Source organism: Plectropomus leopardus, chromosome 6, assembly GCF_026936395.1.
Source record: "Plectropomus leopardus strain MGB_pleo_1.0 chromosome 6, ASM2693639v1, whole genome shotgun sequence".
In the NCBI taxonomy this organism is placed as follows: Eukaryota; Metazoa; Chordata; class Actinopteri; order Perciformes; family Serranidae; genus Plectropomus; species Plectropomus leopardus.
This window is the reverse complement of record NC_142181.1, coordinates 34,543,643-34,567,331: the sequence shown is the minus strand read 5'-3', so window position 1 is coordinate 34,567,331 and position 23,689 is coordinate 34,543,643. Positions and strand designations below refer to the sequence as shown.

The following is a 23,689-nucleotide window of genomic DNA, read 5'->3' as shown; positions in this document are numbered from 1 at the left end:
CACTTAGACAAGTGTCTTCCAAGATCCTGACTGGTCTGCAGTCAGTTGTTACCCAGTAAGTAGGTAAGTAAGGTTAAGTTTTTTTCCCAAATCTGCATGGGACTAGTGTAATGTGTGCATCTGTAAAGGGAAGACTCATGGGTACCCACAGAACCCATTTTCATTCAGATATCTAGGGGTAGATTGGTACCACTGAATTCCTCGGGTCTTCTAGTTTCATATGATACCAGAATAATCACTCTAGCTATACAATCCAGCCCACAAGAGCCTCTTAAATCAACAATATACAACTTTTAGTTGGTTGTTGAGTCTTATTCCCAGGTCGTCAAATACCGATGTTTTGGGATGGTACTTCGGTTTGACCATCAACTAAATGCATCAGTTTTTGACATCTTGGGAATAAGACTTTACATCACTGGTGATTAATGGGATTAAAAAAAAACAAAAAACAAAAAAAAAAACACGTTATGTATGGAACTTAATCATATTGCAATTAACAAATCAGTGTTGACAGCCCTATTTTATTGTTCTAGTTCTGCTGCAGCAAACTTAAATTGTGTCACCTGAACTGTGCACCTGAACTCACAGAATCTGCTCTTCCTGTACATGTTCGGTGTTTACTCTTGTTATCACCGCACCCTTGTTGCTACAAGTATATATATTTGCGTTTATTGATATGTAGGGTCTATTGACCAGTATGTGGCCATTTCTATTTTACATCTGTAACTATTTTCTCATAGAGAACATATAGCTATAATGGAGCTGTGGAGGAAGATCTTTTAAAGTCCTCATGCAGATAGGTTTGAGTAAGTTTCATTAACAAAATTTATTATTATTGTTTTTATTTTCATAAAAAAATGAAAAAGCATTATTAAGCTAGTTACCAATTATTTTTCTCATAGATCAACTAATTGTTTCAGCTGCACTTGTGTATATTCATATGTTTTTTGTGCAAACATGTTACTTTGTAAAGCAACAAACTAAAGTTATCATATAATTGTAGTGAAGTAAAAAGTACAATATTTCCCTCTGAAGTGTATTGGAGTAAAAGTATAAAGTGGTATGGTATTAACACACTCAAGTAAAGTAAAAGTACCTCAAATGTGTACTTTAGTACAGTAGGTACTAGAGTAAATGTATCTTGTAACATTCCAACACAAGTTACAACAGACCAACTAACAAGTCATCATGTTTTATGACCAAGTTTACCAACATAACAATAAAATAGAAGTTAAAATGCAGCCTTACTGGGTTCGTTTAAATTCTGCTTCTGTTTTGGCAGTGACATTAATCCTTAGGGACTGTTTGGTGCATTTTACACACTTTGCATTCTTCATTTTTGATAATTTTTGCTATGTTCATGCATATGGCATACATTTCATTTTACATTCATACTGTTAGGTGTAAAAATGCACTATTGAAACCCATTCAAATTGCAATTTTTGATCCCACAGCCACCAAAGCATAAATACCAGAAATATATTATTTCTGGGTGTCATTCTGGACATTTGCCTTGGAATTTGTCTTTTTAACTATTTTCCACCTGATTTCATAATTTTATCATATTTGGCATATGGAGAAAACATGTTATTCTTTTTAATTATTTTATCTAAAACATGGTGGCATCATGATAAAAACCTGGCATTTGAAGGATTACAATTCTAAAAAGTAAAAAAGTAATTGATTGTTATGATTAGGACTGATGTTGGTTAAAAATCAACCCAATGAAAGTAGAAAATAATCTTAATTTATGATATTTTTTATGTCTTGATTTTGAAAAGATAGGTGTGTGTAATATTAAAGCGGACCCCAAATATGCAGCCATTTCATTTAGCTGCACCCCACACACCAGCTTCAGTTGTCACGTTTACGCTGTATGAGCAGACTGAGTCCACCAGCAGTTGCACACAGCTGTATGCAGGCAGGAAAACACATTTGCGTTTCTTTGATTAACCACCAGATGTTATGTGTCAGTAAAGAGCAGGCTGGTGAAGAGGCTCTGAGGGAAAGTGCTCCCCAGCAGAGGAGCGTTCTGGATGTGCTTTTACTGTACTTTTGTGAAATCGTTCTCCCTCCATTCTTCACCAGCCGAGATGAAGGATACAGTCATCTAATTTCTAACATGAGGAACTGCACAAGAGGGGTACGTCCAAATGGAATTTAACGTTTTAAATCGCGTTTGAAAGTACAGGAAGAAGAGCTTCTTGATTAAATGGTAACTATACAAGAATATTATCATCCAAAAAGATATCCTAGGGAAAACAAAATGTATTATACAATGTGTTGATGGAGTATTTTAAGTCATTAAAGATCCGTCGGTCGTTGCCCCACCCACAATTATCTGCTGGGAGAAAGTTATTTGTCTTGTGCGCTTTACTGTAAAGTCCCCGGGGACTTTCTGAAGTCAGGACTTCCCCGGGGACTACAGACCCTTAAGTCCCATATGGTGTTATAATTAGCACCTTTAGAGACTTGTGCGCGCAACACATGTTCCCCCAAAATCATTAAAAGTAAACTTAACCTTATATCTTGTGAGAACAAGCCAGTTATCATATCACGAGATCATTTACTGTAAATCCGAAAGCTTCCCTAATGACTTCAAGATGCATAGAGCCACCCCGGGGAGACAACCAACTTTTATTTACGGCGCAGCCCCTAAAGTCTTATGAGTTATTTCTTTTCTTATGCGCACAATGTAATATTATAATATTATTGTGAGCATGTCCAACACGTGATTTCAAAGTCATTTAATCACGTTATGTATTATATGAAGGATTCATTTGCACAAAATACAAATATTTCCAATTGCATTTATTTTCCTAAAGGTTGTCCTTTTTTATGTGAAGGGGATATCAGCCAAACTGGTGTTGATTTATTCATTTGAAGAATGTTTTTGTTTGTTTTTTGCAAGTAAACTCCTCATATAATGTTTGAGTTAAACACTGAGTTACAGAGAAACTAAAAGTCTATCCAATAGGATAAGATGTATGTAATGTGTGCAAGACAGAATATCAATAAAATAAAATATAATATATATATATATATAATATATATAATATATATAATTTTATATATAAATATAAAATATAAAGATCAAATATTAAAAAAGTTAATTTTAGAAACACTGAGGTCACAAGTCCTGCAAATTCAGTCTTCTACATTGTTTTACACATTTTTCGTACTTTATTCTTTTAGGTAACTGCTCAATAAGACAACTGTGACTTCCTAACATGAACGTCTAAACTGCCACAAATATCTTTCTAGATGGAAATGTGGAGGTGATATGTGAAAAATTCCTCTCTCTTTTTCTTTATGTTTTTCAGCATGTAAATGATTATGTCCTAATGTCAGTACTGTCCGTCGCACACTTCAATATTATTTGAACATTAAAAAAGGGAAATTCAGACAAGTCCTCAGAAGACAATGTTGGCATTGTACATTTCTGCAAACAACAAATACTTTACATTTGCATCTTGCACATTTCATATCAATGTGTCTGACATAGTGTATGGTGGTGAGAGGTGTGATACCCAGGAGAGATGCCTGCAGTGCTGCAGACCACTGTTCAACATCAACACACAACAAGGCTGCTTGTGATTTAGCGAGTCATTGCTGTGTAGCTTTTTTGGCATAAAAAACAATTGTTTTTGCAGAGATAGATGCTTTTCTTGGGATTGTGCCCCTGAACTGTGTATTTTTAGCCTTTTCTTAACCATAATCAAATGTTTTTTGTGTCTAAACTTAGCCACAGTGTTGTTAAAACTGCCATTTGGAAGCCTCAAGTTTGGCATTTTGGCCATCGACATGTTGGGCTTTTTGGAGCCAGAAGAAACCGCCTTTGGATGAGAGGTTGGAGCTGTAGAGGAGTGAGGGGTGGATCTGGCTCACAGACTGTAGTGATTCCTTGTGGATAGCCTGTCGCTAAAGCAGACCTGCCCTAAAATATGTGTAACTCTGGGCCTTACTGAAGCATAAATGTGTGAGTTATTAAAATATTCATGCAGTTGTCATGAATGTTGAAATTAGGTATAGAGCCCAGGATCTTTTTTTTTTTTGGACCAAACTGTATAGGCTTTCTGCTGTTAAGGTTGGACATTTTAGCATTGCGGACAATGGGGGATTGACTCTGTTTTGGAGCCAACCTCAAGTGGACATTACAGGAACTGCAATCTTTGGCAGTTAAGCGTTGGCTTTGTTTTTTAGCTTCAGAGATGGCTGCTTGCTGCAAAACTGAAAACCACTGTTTAAGACCAAAAAACAAGAAAACAGGTTATGACTCCAGTGTCTCCAGTGGCATTTTAGACCTGAAAAATTGTAGTTTTCTGCAGAGACATAATTGCTTTTCCTTTAAGTTTTATGCCAATGGAAGTGGGCATTTTAAGCCTAAACATGGTCATTTCCTAATCATAAGTGTGTTGTGGGTTTTTTTAAAGATTATTTTTGGGGGCTTTTAATGCCTTTATTCTATAGTGTCTATAGTTCTATAGTGTATAGTGTATAGGAGAGAGAGGGGCTAACATGCAGCAAAAGCCTCAGCCACCTCTGCAAGAATGTAGCCTTTGTGCATGGGTTTCGCCCGCTCTACCAGTTACCAGTGTCTTTAAAAAATTGTCATATAAGCAATGAAAAAGGCTTTGCTTGCTGCATATATTGTCCCTGTTTGTGACCCCTTTCTGTGAACCTGTGGGACTTGCTTCTCTCTGAAAGATGTTGCTGTTAGTGACAAACTGGGAATTAGCTCTCAGCTCTACCCCTGATGGAGTTTTCATTTTGTGTCATTTGATTTTGTGACTCATTTCCTGTACATGGCTAAATTTAAGAACTGTTATCGCCCTCATTTCTCATAATAGCACTTAGCTGATCAGCCCACAGCATGCTGCTCCACACCAAACAGCAGACACAAACAGTCAGTAACTTGCTGGTAAAGAGAGGGAAACCTTTTAACAGCACAAGATCTTGTTCTCAGAATTTGGAGTCTAAAAACAGACGTAATAGGAGGTAGTGTTGTTTACAGCTTCATGCGCTGCCTGTAAATGACAAAAAAAATCCTAAGCATTATTTACAGACAAATAACAGTAATCTCTTTACTGGAGCTGTGTGGGTTAGTCGTATTTGATAGATAGCATCCTGACAACATGAGCAAACAGCACACCTGTCATGTGATTTCAGTTTTGGTCAGGCTTGTGGACATAATGAAATAATGAGGGCTTAATATGACTGCAACCTGTTGCACTATCACCATCATTTGTCACAGAGGTTTAAGAAGGAGAGACTGAGGCATGCACCACTGTCTCAAAGCATGTTAGTATTTATTTAGTACCATTGATTCAGCTGTATTGGCGCTGCTATACTTTCCAGAGCTCTCTGTGTTTGGACTCCAGCTGTACCATGTCTCACAGTTACTAAACTGTAACCGCGGTCTGAGGATTCATCCACTTCAAGCTGGAAACAAACAAACAGCTCTCCATTTCAAATATTGCCAAGATTTCCAAGTCACACTGGTGCTCTGTGGTCACAAAATGTGACTCGATAGTTGCAATCAGATCAAACACATACCTCACCTGTTCACACTATCACCACTTCCACTCATCAAGTTAAACTCATACGTCAGCACTGTAAAATGTGAGGGTTAAGTCTCTGTAACAGCTCTCCAGTTCATATATTAATAGTATTTGAAAGTCATAGTGGTGTGTCTGATTTTTCATACCCAAACCACAGAGGGAGCCCCTCTTTTGGGTACGAGCTCCTCCTTGTTTTGAGTAGGCCGGTCAGTGTCTCTTGTGCCGAATCCCCACACTCAGTGTCACTCTCCAGCTCCTTCTTGTTTGTTTGTTTTGGTACCGTGCATTGTTTAGACGAAATAGACGATATGGCATAATATGAGACGATAGACTTTTTTTTTTTCCTCAGATGATATATTTTGTTATATTGCACAGCCATATGCCCGAGCCACCTCAGTTGGCCCCAGTTGAAGTTAAAGAGCCGCAGCAATACTCCAAGCTCCCTCCAGATGTCTGAACTGCTCACTCTATGTCTGAGGCTGAACCCAGCCACCTTACCGAGGAAACTCATTTATTGCTGCTTGTGTCTATGATATCATTCTTTTGGTCACTATCCAAGGCTCATGACTGTAGATGAGGGATGGGAAATACATGGATTGATAAATCGAAATCTTTGCCTTTAGGTGCAGCTCCCTCTTCATCACAACAATCCAGTGTAGTGCCTGTAACTGCTGACACCACGCCAAACCATCTGTCCAGCCTGTTCTCACTCCAAACTCATCAAATACGTCTGCATGGTTAGTGCTTTGAGCGCACAAGCGTGACGCCAAAAGCCACTTGGCAAAGGGCTGTGCAGCAACATCCCACCATGTGCATTTTTTTTTTTTAAATTTTATTTTTAATGCAATTGTTTATTAAATTTTTAGATTAGACAGAAAATACCAAACACACGACAGCATTATCACTCTTGTCACTACTCAGGAGAAAGGAGAAAGTATTCAGAAGTGCAGGAAGGACACTGTTGTTAAAAAATATTTTAAAATCATGCAAAATGTAATCATGAGTAATTGTACAGAGTAGTATGATTCAGTAATGTCATGAGGACCTTAGAGTCTTTGACTGTCTCCAGTAAGTCTGTGTGTTAAGATACTGCAAGAGACCTTGTAGATGTTTTGACTACACTGAGAGGCACAGTGGTGTGACGTGTGAAATAAGTTTTTGGTACGTCTCTGTCCATGCACATGTGCCAAAAGCGTCTCTGAGCAGATATATTCAAGTACAGCTGAGGTTCACCGAGTTTGTTTCACTACTTATGGAGTTTATTTCATTAATCGTCAAGTTTGTTTTGTTATTTATTGAGTTTACTTTATCGTTCGTCAGTTCATTAAGAGTACAAGATTTTTTTTTCAGACCCATTCAATGTTGCAGTGGCCTCAAGTATGCACTAAGTCCACTGTACAATCCGGTAGTTTCATGTGCATTTGATGAATTCATGATAACGACAGGGTAAACAGCTAAAACATCATAAGTGGACACAGAAGGTCACTGAGAGAACGCCACCATGTGACGAATTGGGTTGAGAATGTCCATCTCACGTTCTATTTTACCCTCACTCGTGAACAAGGTCTTGAAATACTTTAACTCCTTCATCCTTCATATTCTGGCAGAGAACTATGGCCTGAGAGTGGGAGTTGCGTTCACCCACTGGAGACATGTTGGAGTCACACTCATTTCCCACCGTGTGATGGTCTCTGCCGCGGTTGTCACTTGTCTAACACCCAGTCCTACCACCTTTTGTGTTTCACAAACATTGAAACTGTTTCAAATGATGCCAGTTAACACACTTACCATTCTGATACACCTCAGGTAACAGTTCCAGTAGCTGGTAAACATGAGACTCACTCTCTTACCTCTGCTTATCCAGGTTTCTCCGCTGGGATCAGAGGGACGCGTCTGAGACGAAACCAGCAGAACTTAGGCAGTATGTTGGTGATGGGCCACAATCAGCTCCCACCTCACCTGAAGAAATTCAGACGGCTGGTGTACGTCAGTCCGGTCATTACCATCTTCTCTCTCTGCCTGCTGGTGTGGACCTACAGGTGGGTAAAATCATGACTGCACTCTCCCTCAGCATGACTCAAATGTTTGAGGTTTCATTCCTTTTAGGTTTTGAGAGTGATTCCTATTATAGTATCGATCCTGCTGATGCTAGAACTGATCTTCAAAACAAAAACGTAGTATATGTAGTATCTGTAGTATCAATAGGGGTAGGCAGTATTGATCCGTCTACCCCTAGTTCACACAGCAATAAAAATGATGGCTGTTAGAGAGCATCCCCCTTTCCAAATGCTCAGAGATTTTTTTACATTAATTTACAGAAATGATTGCAGACCCGTACAATGTCCGATATTCAGAAAACAAACTGCACCGCTCTGGCTTTCAGCATATGAGCCTGACACCAGAAGCCACTTTCTGACGGCCTCAGATGAGAACACGCTTCTTCGATTTTTTTTTAAATGTCCTGCAAATTGCATAACTTATTCCAGAAAGCCATATCAGTATTAATGAATATTATTACTTAAATAATGATTAAATTATTATCATTATTAGTAGTAGTAGTAGTAGTATATTTTTCCTTACATTTTTCCCTTTTTTTATTATTAACCTATAATAATTTCCCTCTCACTCTCTCTCTTTCTCTCTCATTTTAAAACAAATCTTCAGGTCATTTTCTTTTCCTAATTTCTTTTAACATGTAGTAGATGTCTTGCCAAGTTGCTTGTTACCTTTTTAGGCTGTGATTTCAAACGAAAGGGAACCAACTGGCTTAGGTTTCAGAGGTTAAAATGCATGTAAAAGGCATCTGAACACAGCACAAGAAAATTGTGTTTTTCCAGGTTTGAAAGTGTTAAGCTTAGGAAAAAGGACAAATTTCTCCCATACATGTGCTGCAAACTTACTAACAACCTGCACAGCCAGCCCGATATCTGCAAAAACACAAGCAGCTCAGACACAGCACGGGCCGTCACAAGTTGCAGCAAGTTTTAGCAATTTGTGGTTTTGTGATATTGGCTCATACTTACTTTCCTATTTTTGGTCAAGTTTTAATAATCTCATCTTGTGAAATTGTCTGTTACAACTTTTGATTTTCTGAAGGAAACACAGAGCTTGGAAAGATTCAGCTGACTTTTTGGTCTCTTTTTGGTCCTTTTTTGGTTCCTTGTTTTTCTTTGCAGACGTTTGATTTACTTTCCAACATGTTAATGAAACATGAAACAATGAGAAGAATTAGAGCCACCAGCTGTTTATCTTGACACATCCATTTTTTAATTTTTGCATAACTATAGTGCATGGAAACATGTAATTTGCATTTCCTTTTGCTGATTTTCTGGTACTTTGGTTAAAATTTGTGTTATATTTGAACTGAAAGCAAATAAATGTCACATGGCTTCCTCCCTTCAGCAAGAATCATATTTAAAACGGCCAATATAGGTCTTATTCACTGGAGTGTAAACATATGCTGTTTTAAGGCATTTGTTTGGTCATTTTTCGTGGGAGGACAGTCTCTGTTGTTTCCAAAAATGCACCTTAACAATTAAAAAAAAAAACACAATAGCAGAACAAAAAGCTTCATAATCAGCCTTCTCCTCGTACCAATTTAAGTGTTCTTAGACCTTCACTTTAACATTTCTTGTCAAGAAAAACGCCATCAGGTTAATGACCTCCCCAAATAATTTACTGTGGATCCACAGGACAGACATGACCGTCCAGTTCTTCACCCAGGACTACCCAGCAACCAGTAACCCTCAGACCCCAGTTAAACTCACATTGCCTCTACACCGTGGTCCAGGAAAAAAGGGTAAACTAACACTTACTGAATGCTGATCAGTGTTTTTAGGAAATCTAACATGTCTTTGTCCCTAAAAAAAATTTGTCTTCCTGTTCTCCTTAGCTGCTGTTTCTTATCTAACTTCCTATTTCCTGTTTCGCTCATGACCATTCTTGATTACCGTTGTTCATTGTCTCTCCCTGTTTCCGTTTTCAATGCGAGAAATAACATCTACTGCAACTGCAGCACTTTTTCCAGATGTGGACCCCATCACAGCATTTCAAAACTGTAAAAATCACTGGTGTTATACAGTCTATTAAAGTTTATCCAAAGGGAGGGTGTGCAATGTGGTAACAAGGTGAACTGTGCTTTTAATCAACATAATAAGGAATTCAAAGGTTACCTTCAGTATTTTTGCACCTGGACCATATTTTCCTAGTGTTTTTGTGTCTAATAAGAACAGCAGTTTTTTAAATTGGTCCATTACTGAGCTGGACTCGGGGCAAGACTTGAGTCTAGTGGGTGACTCGGGGCATGTTTGCACTGTCAGTTTGCAACTTTTGGAGGTAGTGCTAACTACTCTCATTGGCAAAGAGTTAGCAACACTGGTTCTCACTCAGTATTGGACCAATTTTTAAAAAGATGTTTATCCTATTCATCACATAGACACAAAAATATCGAAAAATAGGGTCCATGAGAAAGCAGCACAACATGCAAAGGTTCAGTGAGGAGTGAATATAGTCTAAAATACTAGACAATCGCTGGCCTCATGGCTCTGAAACAGCTGTGCCAATCACAGTCATTTTCAGACATTTTAATGAAAATGAATAGTAACTGAAAAAATGACTTCTGAAAAATGTATAGTTATGTATCTGCTTTTGCATAACAGTTAAAGAAAGATCATGTGGTGTGAGTGCGGAGAAATGTGCAGCTGGGTAGCTTTTGCGGAAATGCAGCGGTTTATCATGTCAAGACACCAGTTTGATTTGACAGTTTTCACACATGCAGTCCCTCAGGAACAAAAGCTGTCTCTCGTGACAGTCAGCGGGACGAAGACGCTACTGATATCAGCTTATCTGGAGCACCGCACAGAGACAAAGGAGGTCAGTGACGAGAGCAAAGCACCACCTTTAATTCTTACTCCCATGTGGTCTCAGGGCTCATTTATACTATGTATACTACCATATTATGGAGCCAGTAGATGGAACAAGAGGCTGCAGTCAAAAGTTTAATTAAACATCAAACAGGATGACAGTGGAGGTCATAATGATGTACATTTTAACGGAGGCAGCATTGTTGATGGCAGCAGACTGCCAGCTCATTGCGACATGCTGACAGAGAATTCTTTTCACTCCTACATTATTGATTCATTCTGCCATTTTTTAAAATGTCTTAATTGTGTCTAACAAGCGCATCTCACTTGAACTACACCACATTGCCCCGATGATTTCTGGTGGTGCTGCTTCCTTTTGTCTGTATCTGTACGTTCTCAAAAAAGTGCATAAATCCGCACAAAATAAACGCAGAGTACATACAGAAGGCTCCATCCATGTCCACATACATATCTAACGTTGAGCATAAATTAGCCCTAAGACCAATGAGATAGCAGGACTATAAACACTGAAACACAAAAAGTAAAATAATATAGAGATATAGGATTAAAATGTGAATAAAAGGTGTTTAAAGTCAAATGGAGAACATTTAAACATGCCTGGAGAAAATTGTAGGTTTTAAGTTAATCCTTTGAACTGAGCAAATTGGCTTGATGTCTTTTAAAAAGATGAGAAAGAAGGCATTTAGCAACCTAAGATGACTTACCCCAAAATAAGTTAAAAGTACAAGAAGATTTCGATTTTTTTAAGAAAAAAAGAAACCTAAAAAAAACAACAGGCAAATGACCTTGACAGAATAATAATTTGCTAAAATAATTTAAAAATTATAATTATGTAGGTATATAGTTCTATGTAAATATTTCCTTTTTTTTCAATCTAAGTGTACTGATTTCTTGCAGTTTGCAGGACATTTCTTGTCAAGTTCCTCATTGCCTTTTTTCCCATGTTTTTGACAGAAATCAAACCAGTTTGCTTCAAAGAGTTTAAAGGATGAAATACTACTGAAAGGCTTCTGGATGTAGCACAAGAAAAGTGACGCTGATTCAGGTTTCGAGGGGTTGACATGCTCCTCATAACATTGCACCCTTATTTCTGTCTCGTGGTTCAAGGTCCGTGTTATTGCAGTGGTGCTGAGGAGTGAAACAGTTGCCTATCGCTGCCTCCTCCGTTGTCAGAAGCAAATGCGCGTCTCTGAAGGCATCAGCAGCGTCCACAGTGATCACTTTGGCTTTGTGTATGGGACGGCAGACATCATGTGTCCTCTCCCCTCCAGCTGTGAGACCCCGTCTCATGTCGCTGTGACCTCTGCTGCAGCCAACTCTGAAGGTACTGAAGGGTTCTGCACATCAGGTTTTTAGCATGTAGCAGGGGGCTCTAAGGATGGCAATGTCAGTCTGTCAGTTGGTCCATCACTTGGACAAAAAATTAAACCTGGACTTTGGTGATCCTCTTATTTTCCCACGAGCACCACTACCAGCAACTTAGAGTTTTCACCTATTTTTTTGAAACATCTCAACATCTAAAAATATGGATGGATAACTAGCACGTATGTTTGTTATCAGCATGAGAGAAAACAGCTCTCTATAGCAGCAGAGGGTCTGTGCTCGTCATTCAAAAGAGAAACCCGAAGACCAACAGGACAGATTCATATCACAGACTGTCAGTGAAAACATGGATAACTTTTCAACATTGTCTGTATACTTGGTACCTTCGTCTTGTTTTATTTTCTTCCCTTCTTCTTCTTTTGTTTTTCACAGCTTTCTTCTATGAATTTATGCTGTTCAACTTCCAGGTCAAAGCCCAGTACAGGGACTATAGAGCATGTGCAGAGCACCTAGACCAGTTCAGGTCGCGTATACATGCAAGAGTATATCAGCCCTCAACCCCAATGTGTAGGTGTGCTAGTCCAATTTCAAGAAACTCAACACAGTACGAGAAGTCAGACAAACATATTAACGTGTTTTAAAAGTCCAGTTTTAGTCTAGTCTAGTTTCATTTCGTTTTTGTTTTGTTTCGTTTTGTTTCGTGCCACAAAGGATAGAATATTACACAGTAAAATTACAAAGTGAAATTAACTCTGCAGGAGGAAAGAGGCCCAAATGTCTTTCACAAAGTCCTCCCAAATCAATAACCCATTAAAACCTAGAAAATCAAAGAGCAGAACAAAAAACAAGAAAAAAAGAAATCAAAACAAAATAACATCAAATACTGTAGATTAAAGAAAACACGTAGCTAAAGACAAAAAAAAGAAATTAAAAAGAAGAAAATGCTCAAGACAAAATTTTGCATAATTTAAATGTGCAAGAGTTGCAATACATATAGTTATTTCTGTTTAGATAAAATATAATTTTAAATTAATTAAGAAGGTAATTAAGGAAGATGACAACTTCAAGTTTTTACTGAGTAAATTCTAGAAATGAATTCTCTCTTCTTGTGCACTGAGCTGCCATTTGGAGTGATTTTTATCTCTAATGGACTCCGCTTTCCCTGATGCCGATTCAACATGTTCAGTTAGTTTTTGGTTTTTTTTTTAAATGCTGCAGGACACATAGCAAAAACTGGTAAAAGACTTCTCTGACTTTTCTTATATCACCACCATGACGTTCACATTTGTGCTTTTGTCAGAAATATCTCAGCGACTAATGGTTGGATTGTTTGAGGAGGTCAAAATTTTAATTTGTTCAGTACTTCAGTTTATGAGTGGAGAGTTTACCCCAAAATGTCATGATGTGACATTCATATTCAGCAACAACCGTCACCCAGTTTTACTGCACAGCAAGTACTATTCTGTTTAAATACTTGATATAAACAGATACTTAATGTCTTGGTGATGAATTTAGGAGTTTTTTGAACTCCTCCTATGTGAATGGAGTGTGCTTTACGGGGTAGTGCTTGGTGATCAAAAAACCCTGAGCAGCACTGGTGGAGAGACAGAGGACAGCCTATCTCCCTGATCGGCCACCCAGCAGCACCCTGACCCCCGCACATGTCCCCATAATCACACAAAGTACATACAGATCCTTGCTTCCAGTCCATTTTAGAATCTTAACAAAAAAAGAGTCTAAAATCTTTGCATTTACTCACAAATCAGTTGAAATAATCGATAACAGAACTAAAATGATCCACTTGGCCAAATTATTATTAAAATATTTTAGCTTCTGGGGTCAACAACCAAAAGAGCGCAGCTATCAAGGTAGCACTTCAATTTTCCAGTTGTTGACGCTCATATCAACAGATCAATTAACATATGTGTATATGTGTGCATGCTTACGTGCACCTGCAATGTGCACATATTTATACACAGTATATGTGACTGTCAGAATGTGTCTGTGGTTCTTTTCATAGATATACTTGACAAAGAGTTTTTGGAGGTGAAGAACCAGAAGACGCAAACTGACTCCTTTCCTTACAACTTCACCATCTGCCTCTCCACCATGTTTGATTTCACCAACGTGCTGCAGGTAACGTTACAGACTTTGCAGTTATTCTCAAGATTTTATTACTGTATTAAAACTTCAGTGCATAGGTATTTGGGGGCAGAAATGGAATATAATATTCAGGTTTTCATTATTTTACAATCAGCTGAAAATAAGAGTTGATTTCACTACAGTAGAATGAGCCATTGATATCTATGTGTGTTGTTTATACGTTGTCCACAACAGACAACCAAACACTGGCACTGGATAGAGACATTTTTTCTTTTTATTCTACACACTTTGCAAAGAAACTTTGCTATTGTTTCCATGTCTAGCACCTTTTCATCACACATGACAGTTTGTCCAAAGAATATTTCCTTAACATTTTGAAACCTGGGCAAATTGGCTTGATTTCTTTGAAAAACATGGGAAGAAGAACCCAGAACAAAAAAGGGGAAAAAAACACTTTTTTAAAGATATAAGGAAACAACTTGGAAAAACTGCTTAAAATACATAATAATTCTGTAACAACATTTTAAAATATGTAATTATGATAATGTCGTTTTTTTTCTTTGTTTTTTGCCTTCTTTAAAAAAAAAATTTTCAATCTCCTAATTTCTTGCAATTTGTGGAACATTTATTATCAAGTTTCTCATTGCCTTTTTTTTTCATGTTTTTGAAAGAAATTGCACCACTTTGCTTGAGGTTCAAAGGTTTAAATACTTGTAAACGGCATCTGAAGGCAGCACAAGAGAAGTAATGTGGCTCCAGGATTCAAAGGGTTAATGTTTCTGACTAATGTATTTTGACGGTGGAGAAACTGAATTTTACATGTGCCTGAAGTGTCAGCCAAACGCCTGTGTTTGTCTTACAGCTGGTTCAGAGTTTGGAAATGCTGCAGTTGTTGGGGGTGGACAGAGTTGTCATCTATAGGACCAGCAACAGCCCTGAAACACAGCGCATACTGGACTACTACACAGACAGAGGTGGAGTTTGGTTTTTTTGTACATGTGTGATTGTATTGTTTCTCCTCACAGTGTGAGCAGAGGTTGTAGGTGTATTTTATCCATTTTTTCCATACCTCCCCTTTCAGCTTCATTGTGTGCAGCCAGCGGGGCAGCCAGACGCCCGTTTTTCCTGCCCTGACTTCCTTTCCTCAGCTCCCCAAGAGGAGCTTAAAAAAGTGTTCCAACGCTCTCTGCCCTGCTTTTTAGGTCTATTAAAGCCGGGCACAGCCCTTAATCACTTGTTTTCCTGTCTAAAGACAATGAGGCACCAATACTACATAAGTAGTATTAGTTGAGAAAAAAGACCATTGCTTGGGTCAAAATAAGTATGCAAGTAAGTATGTTTCTTTCAAAAACATGGGCAAAAAAGGCAGTGAGCAACTTGACAAGAAATGCCCCTCAAATTCTTTTATTCTACCAAATTTTTATAATTTTTAAAAACTGTTTCAAATCATTTCCCCATTTTGTTGTTATTATTTTGGTTTGTTTATTTTTTCAGGTTTCTTCTCCCTTTTCCTTTTTTTTTAAACTTTGCCATTTGTTTGGGTTTTTATTTGTTTTTTGTACTTTTTACTAATTTCTTGGGGTATTTTCATGTTAAGTTGCTCAGTGCCTTCTTCCAGTGTTTTAAAAGAAATCAGGCTAATTTCAATGGGTTAAAATGCCCAACTTTATAGCAGAAATACACATGTTCACAGCCTGGTACAGTAAACAGTTCCGGTTCTATCGCAGCCTTTAATCACTTGTTTTATAGTTTAAAGACACTGAGGTGCCAGTACTACGTGATTTGGTTCAGAAAAAGACCACTGATTTGGTAACAATAAATATCTTTCTCTTTTTCCTACCATGAGGTGAAATGATGAACCAATTCACATCAGTTAAAATAAGTCAGCAGAGATTTTTTGGTTTCACAGGGGGACACAAACTCCACTCTCCTTGGTGAAAATCCTGTGTTTGTTTAATTCATCCACCACCAAGACCTCTTAGCCCTAAACACGGCCTTCCTCTGTCTTTATACCAGGTCACATGACTTCCTCCGTCATAATTACTGCGGCTGCTGGAGGTCTCCACCTAACAATAAACATGACATTTAATGGGCTGATAACCACATTCTGAACCTACTAGCTTTCTAACCCAAAACTATGAGACAAATAGAGTGGTGAAGTGAAGACGTATTTTTGTAGGCCAACCAGGAGGTTGGCATAACACTGGTTCCCTCGTCATATCCTTTTGGGATTTTTTAATGATAATCTTCACAGATGAACACCACTTTTGTTTGTTTTGAAGTGTAAATGAAAACACCAGAAGTAATAAGCTGCACAATTTAGACATCACCACTAAAAACACTGTAAAAACACGTTAAAACACAATCGAAAAATATTCTAAACATATAAATCTATAAGTTTGAGTGCAACTCTGTAAAGCTGTGAAGGCGTTGAGTGGGTTTAATGAGTCTAACGTCCACAACAAACACTGTAGTTCCATTTAGCCACTTGTTAGCAACCACCTTTTTTAAGACGAGTAAAACCTTAAAAGTTCAAAAGTCAGGTTTAAGTGGACGTATTTTATGTCGCAGAACAAAAAGCCTAGATATCTTTAGCCTGTGTTAACCACATTCACAACCCATTCAAAAAACCCATAGACTTTAAGATGAGGGAACCAGAAGTGCTAAAAGGCTAATGGACTTACGCGTTTTAGGACTCATTACTTTACTATTTTTTAGCAGCAAATAACAAATTAATTGTGCTTCCTGTGGCTATAAAGCAACTGCATGTTTTGCCAATTCAGCTTTTATTGTGAAGCAGCTGCAGTAAAAATGTCAACCTAATTTCCTGAATAAAAGTTGGCGTTTTACATTTCTAAAGTAAGTAAATTAAATGAAATAAAATAATAAAAATAATCAGCGTCAACATGTAATCATGATGCTATCAAGGTCTGTACATAACACATTTTTCTTTTTATTCTTTCTTTTCTTTTTTTGTAAATCATGTTAATATTTGGCCAATATTCCTGTCTTTAAGAGGCTGTACCCGGTTGAGTTTTAAAGTTGCAGTAATCAATCTGATATCATATGAAACTAGAAGACCTGAGGGATCCAGTACCAACCATGTCATGATAGTTTCTCAAGATGTGGGATAAACAACACTCCAGAGTTAGGCTAAATTTTGGCAATGGAGGAACAGCATGGCCATGACTAACAGGCGCCCCTTGACCTCTGACCTCCAGAGCTAAAGCTTCTCAGCTGCTAACATGTGTCTTCCAACATCTCCCTCCCAGGTTTGGTCGAGGTGATTCCTTGGTCTCTGTCCAGATTCGTGAATGTATCTCGCGGCTGGCTGCCTGAACACGGTCCCGGGGACCTCCACTACTTCGGCCAGATCCCTGCCCTCAATGACTGTATTTACAGATACATGTACCGGTCCAGATACGTGGCGCTGCATGATATGGACGAGCTCATACTCCCCCAGTCAGTCAACAGGTAGCACTTTGTTTAAGAAAATGGACGAAATAAAATATATACACGGATAAGTAAATTTATTAATAATAACTGATTTTATAGCAAGTATTTATTGTTTATACATGTATATTTCATTCACTGTTCTGTTTAAAATGTTTGTAGATTTTACTACTTGAAAAACAATCTGTCTTTATGTGAACAGAATTACCTTTTAATTATTTGTTAATACAGCAGTTTTTGAAGACTGATTCATATTAATTGCTTGTATACTGCTTTTAACCGTTTAAAACCTGGATGGACATCAGGGGTCCCTTTCACAAAGCAGGTTCAACAAACTCTGAGTGTAACCCTGAACTCTGAGTTGATCTACTCTGAGATAGGAAACTCTGAGTTTCCGGTTCCAGAAGAGCCGATTTGAGTTGGTTTAATCAACTCGGAGTAGTTTCACCTGGAGTTAAGCGCGTGCACCACAACCATGAAAAGCCAGAATCAATGGAGCCCCGATTCGACGAGTCACCATGGCAACGGGGAAGCGGAGGGCTGCGTTCTTTACCCCACTCGAATTGGAAATTTTAATGCGCTCATATGCGGAGTTTGAACACGTTTTTAGAAAGAAGTGCAACACCGCTGCAGCTGCAAAAGAGAGGGAGACGGCGTGGGAGAACATTGCTGCCCGGGTCAATGCGTAAGTTTAAATGTAGTCCTTTGCAATCACAATACTATTACAGGGGAAAACTGTTTGAATGGTAGCGTATTAATTTATTTCATTTTATTTAATTTAGGTGCAATCCCGCAGGGGAGAAGCGCACATGGGGATGGGGATGGGGATGTGTGTGCCATCTATGCAGCCAATCACACTGGGAAATCCTAAAAGAAATTAAAATTACTAATCCCAGTCTGAGGTTGCAGCACAATGTCATTAACGGAATATGATTCAAAATTAATTTAACAGATGTCTACATCATTCACCTGCAATCCTGTGGAACTCCTCCTTGATGGCTCTGACAGGTTTATGTCCAGGGAAAACGACAAAGATGTGTAAAAGTCGTTTCAGGGCCAGGCACACTTTTCTGACCGCCCTTCATACAGTTGCCTTGCTTAAATGCTCTGCATCTCCGACATTATACAAGAAACTGCCATTTGCAAAGAAGCGCAGCGCAACACACAATATCTGATGGGATGTGAGAGCATGACTGCGGTTGGTAACGCTGCAAATGTAAGGACGGATTAGGTTGTGTATGTATAATATGGACTGTGATGTGAAACGGTACCGCTCAAAAAGATAACTGTCCGGAAATGCGAGAACATCTATCCGCGGTCTGAAAACAATCTCCCGACGAATATTTAGGCCTAATTCTCTGCGCAGTAATGCTGCTCCTTCATCCACTGGATCACTGATGAAAGGGCATGCCATTTTGACAGACGGCAGAACTATACTCCGACACTCGCCTGCTGAATGAATGAATGAATGAGGAAATCAAATAGCGTATGTGGCTGAAAGAGGGCGGAGACAGAGAGAAACTCGAGGTTCATTGAGAAAAACCTGGTCCCGACCAGGTTAGGTTCATAGAGTCTGTTACTACGGTAACTGACCGACAGCTTAAGTTACCCCTCTCTGTGAAACAGGCTAGAGTTACACTTCTTTCTCTGGTTTGAGTTACCTCCCTTTTTGAAACGGAAAACTCAGAGTTTCCCTCATTTCAGGGTTAACAGACTCAGAGTTTTCACTAAACCTGCTTTGTGAAACGGACCTCAGTTTTCCTCTACAGCATTGAGATGCCTTTGGCAAGTATTTAGATATTTACAATGGATTTCTTTCAAAACCATAGAAAAAGGGCAGTCAGCAAGTTGGTATGAAATGTCCAGCAATATTAAAATGTGAAAATTACCTAAAACTAAAAAAAAACATTTTTTAAAAAAAAATCCAATGATGGTGATGTCTTTGTTTTTCAAATAATTCCAGGGAAAAAAATATTAAAAGGTGATGAGACCTGGCATGGCCGAGTGACATAACCTAAAACTTAAAAAATAATTATATATATGTATATGTATATATATATATATATATATATATATATATGTATATGTATATATATATATATATATATATATGATACAGTGATAAAACATCACAAAACTGTATTTATAATTATTATAACAGAAACAGAAACAATAACAGAAAATATATTATTATTATTATTGTTATTATTTTTATCAGGCAGTTTTGCTTTTGTTCTGTTACTTTTCTTTACTTTTTTGTGCCAATGCCAGGTAATTTTCTAAATTTCTTGTTAATGTTTGGGTCATTTCCTGTTAAGTTGCTCATTGCCTTCTTTCCAGTTTTTTTTTAAAGAAATCAAGTCACTTTGCTCAGGCTACGAAGTGTTAACTGTAAGTTGGTGTAAAAAAATGTTTTTTAACTATATTTTTAAAATGTATTCCATTACCAGTTGGCCGGAGCTGTTGCCTCTGCTGGAGGGGAAATATGGCGTGGACAAATGTTACGAGTTTGAGAACAACGTGTTCCCCAACAGCGTCGCTCTGCCTCCTCCCGCCTTGCAACCTGTACCCCCGCCAAGCTGCTGCCCCGGCTGGCAGAACGTGTCCGGGGTTAACATCCTGGCTCATCTGTACCAAGAGCCCATCATCACAGAGACTCAGTACTCCAACTTCAAAATTATCGTCAACCCCAGAGCCGTGTTCTCCGCCAGCGTCCACGGACTGCTGAGCTCACAGGAGGACTGCTCCTGGGTGGACAGGGACATCGCACGGATGTACCACACCAGGTAGACTGATGACCGTGCTCTTTATCATCAAATTATACATGTGATTCAAGCTGCAACCTCCGAGGCTGAAAAACCGCTTGAGGCTGACTCAAAAACAGTCAGTCCCCATTGACCCCCGTGTTAACTCTTTGAATCCTGAATCGACCTCACTTTTATGGTGCTGCATTCAGAAGCTTTTGACAACGTGATTGCACTACTTTTTTGTAGGGAGAACATTATTGAGTCATGAAATTAGAAAAATAATAATAATTTAAAATGAAATAAAATAAATAATAATAAAACTAAAATTAAAAAAATAAAATTACATTAAACCACTGATGACAAACGTGATGAAAACAAAGTCACAAAGTTCTTCACCAAAATAAACATGGAAGACATTTCTAAAACAAAAAAAAAGAAAATTAAAACAAAAATCAAACAAAATAAAACAAATAATTAATAAAATGAACATTAAGAGAATCCCTTCATACATGTAAAAAATGAATCCCAAGAAATGAATGTAAGAAAATATAACTACTTTGGTTCCAACTTTGGCAGAAAAAACTGTATTTATTTAACAAACCAGTCGCAAAAATAAATAAATAAATTTTCATTGTGCATTTCTGCAAACCAATGATAAATTACATATGTACATTATTATGTAGCGAATGCGTTTAACTTTAGGCTTTTTTTGGTGAACGTGTGGTTGGGTTTAGGTACAAAAAACACTTGGTTATGGTAGGGAAAACATAATTTTCTGCCTAAAAATACCCGGTTTCAGGGGCACAGTTCCCACTAGAAAAACAACCACTTTTCGCAGCACTGTCCTCTTTGGTAAAACAGCGACAGACACTACAAATCACAACCAGATATGAACAGTGATCATGCAGATAGTCACATAGTCAGCCTGTCTAAACATACAGACCAACCAATTAAACTGATTCTGTGATGCTGGTGTTTCGTGTATAACTGTCACTCCTCTGCTGTCTGTCTGTGCAGAGCTCCGAGACAAACCCAACTGACACCAGACGAGCTGATTTATGACGGCCGACTGCTGAGTTACAGCGCCCGCCTCATCCCAAATGTCAATACTGTGTTCAGAGAGAGCGGACTTCTACCAGAGGAGAGCAGACAATAGTGTGTGTGTATGTGTGTGTGTGTGTGTGTGTGTGTGTGTGTGTGTGTGTGTGTGTGTGTGTGTGTGTGTGTGTGTGTGTGTGTGTGTGTGTGTGTGTGTGTGTGTGTGAGCACTTAAAGGACTCTTTGACTCAAGCAGAGGAATCATTTCGTAGAGATTTATATTTGAATCAGCCGGATATACTTTAAACTGACAGTGTGTGGGTTAGGTTTCAGATGCTCATTTGTTGAGTCAGCTGAACCTCTGACCTTTTAGTTTTGGAAAGCCCAATGCAACTGGGACACTTAATAGAACTGAGCTGCAACTGTTTTCACAGACAGAAGGTGATCTTTTTAAACAGGACTGAGAGTCTGCAGCAGTGATACTCAAACTGTGGCCTGCAGGCCAAATACGGCCCCTGATAATGTGTCTGTGAGGCTAAAACTATTGATCTTGTGGAAAACGTATATCCCTTAACAGAATATCATGACAATCCATCCAATAACTGTTGGCTACAAAGTCAGACTACGTGAATGTTAAAAGTTTACAGTTTATATTATTGCATGTTTTTGTCAGTGTTTTGGGATATTGTTATTTATTGTTTTTTAATTGTGTTTATTGGTTACAATTAGTTGAATTTTTTTTTTTTTTTAAACAAGTGTGTTTATTAATTTTTAGGTTGAGTAAACACATTACAACAACAAGAAGAAGAAAAAAATACAGGTGCAACACAGAACCATCACAGTAAGGCTCATCTTCAATAAGATAGACATCACAGGGCATTAAGATGTATTATTTTGCACAGTGCAGAAGATACATCATCCTTTACCTTAGAGAAAAGCATTTCAAATAGAACAAAGCGGCAATTTCATTTGTTGAAGGTTTACATACAGGGGGAACATGCCTCCAATGCTTTCCTCCCCTCTAAGAACACCATAAAAGATCTCCACATACTGTCAAAGATGGGGTATTTACCCTTTAATGTGAAGGTGAGTTTTTCCAGTGCCAAAGAATCTGATAGTCCTGTAAGCCAGACACTAATACTTGGTTTGGTAGTGGATTTCCAAGATTTGGCTATAGTGTGTTTGGCTTGTAACATGCAAAAAATGATCATAGATTTGTTTGCTTTGCTAAGGTTATGGTTTGTCGGAAAGATACCAAGAATACATATTTTGGGGTCTATTTTTATTTTTATACCTGTAACATGCGAAATCATATCCATCACCTCACTCCAAAATGTCTGAATCTGTGGACAGTTCCATAAGCAGTGGTATAATGTCCCCTTTCTACCACATTTGTAGCACGAGTCAGGGTTATTGGGGTTAAATTTATTCAGTTGAGTTGGTGTAACGTATATTCTCATTATCCACTTGTACTGAAGTAGTTTAAAATGGGTATTTATTGTATGTGTTTGGGATTTTAAGCAAGCTTTCTGCCAGTCCTCAGTGGAGATAACAGAATTCAAATCTTCACACCATGCCAGTCTTTTAATATCTGAAGACACCGATGATCCTTCCGTAATCATTGCATAGAAGCTTGAAGTCAATCCCCTCTTAGAATGTCGATTTGTTGCTATTTCTTCTATGGGACTAAAAGTAGGTAGAGATAAAGACTTCTGTAGCTTAAATATATAGCTTCTTATCTGCAGGTATTTGAAAAAATGTTTTGGTTGTATGTCATATTTTTGTTTCAGATCTTCAAACGACATGAGAATGTTATTGTCAAATAAATCTGCAATTTTACTAAGGCCTTTGTTTGCCCAGATTTTAAAGCCCATATCTTGCTTGCCAGGTTTAAATTCACTGTTACCCCAGATTGGTGTATACTGAGATAACACAGGTATCTCACCTGTATGTTTGTGAACCTCATGCCATACCAGAATCGTGTTTTTAACAAAGGGATTATGTGTTATTGCCTTTAATTTTTTTTAATTTAGCTGAGTATAGATATGAATTGAGTGGTAGAGGGGATGACATACTTCTTTCCATATTCATCCAGGACCGTGGCGTTTCTTGTGCAAACCAGCAAGAGGCAGTAGTGAGCTGAGCAGCCCAATAATACCATTGGAGATTTGGGAGTTTCAACCCTCCTCTATCATAGGGAAGATAAAGCAAAGATAAGCAAAGTCTAGCCCTTCTGTTTAGTTGAATTCTTTTAATAAAAATGTATTTTGCACATTTTTGGGGGGACTCAGAGACTCTTTTTTGTTGGCATGTCAGACAAGTAAACCTCAGCCTCTCAGCAACTTTTTTTCGCTGCGATTGCTATATTTTAATAAAATCTTAAGAATTTATGAATAACATGACACATTCTTAGGACATTTGGGCTCACATCCCCAAAAACCTAATACCAGTAATACTAACATGACTACTTCAAAATAATAATGAGAATAAATATCATTACTATTGTAATGTGCTGTCTCTATGAGTAACATGCATAATAATTTAATCGATATTTATCTTAAAGAGTAATTTATTATTATTA

The 23,689-nt window shown here is 38.0% G+C and overlaps 1 protein-coding gene across 1 annotated transcript; it reads left to right on the top strand.

Moving 5' to 3' along the window:
- The first annotated feature begins 1,909 nt into the window (after window positions 1–1,909).
- Window positions 1,910–23,384, top strand: LOC148189447 (uncharacterized). Its single transcript, XM_088079338.1, has 10 exons — window positions 1,910–2,143; window positions 7,426–7,600; window positions 9,254–9,360; window positions 10,339–10,433; window positions 11,552–11,768; window positions 13,788–13,903; window positions 14,733–14,844; window positions 17,143–17,344; window positions 19,774–20,109; window positions 21,088–23,384. Exons 2-10 carry the CDS (start codon window positions 7,485–7,487, stop codon window positions 21,224–21,226), a joined length of 1,440 nt encoding a protein of 479 aa, XP_087935464.1. The 5' UTR covers window positions 1,910–2,143; window positions 7,426–7,484; the 3' UTR covers window positions 21,227–23,384.
- The last annotated feature ends 305 nt before the right edge of the window (window positions 23,385–23,689 follow it).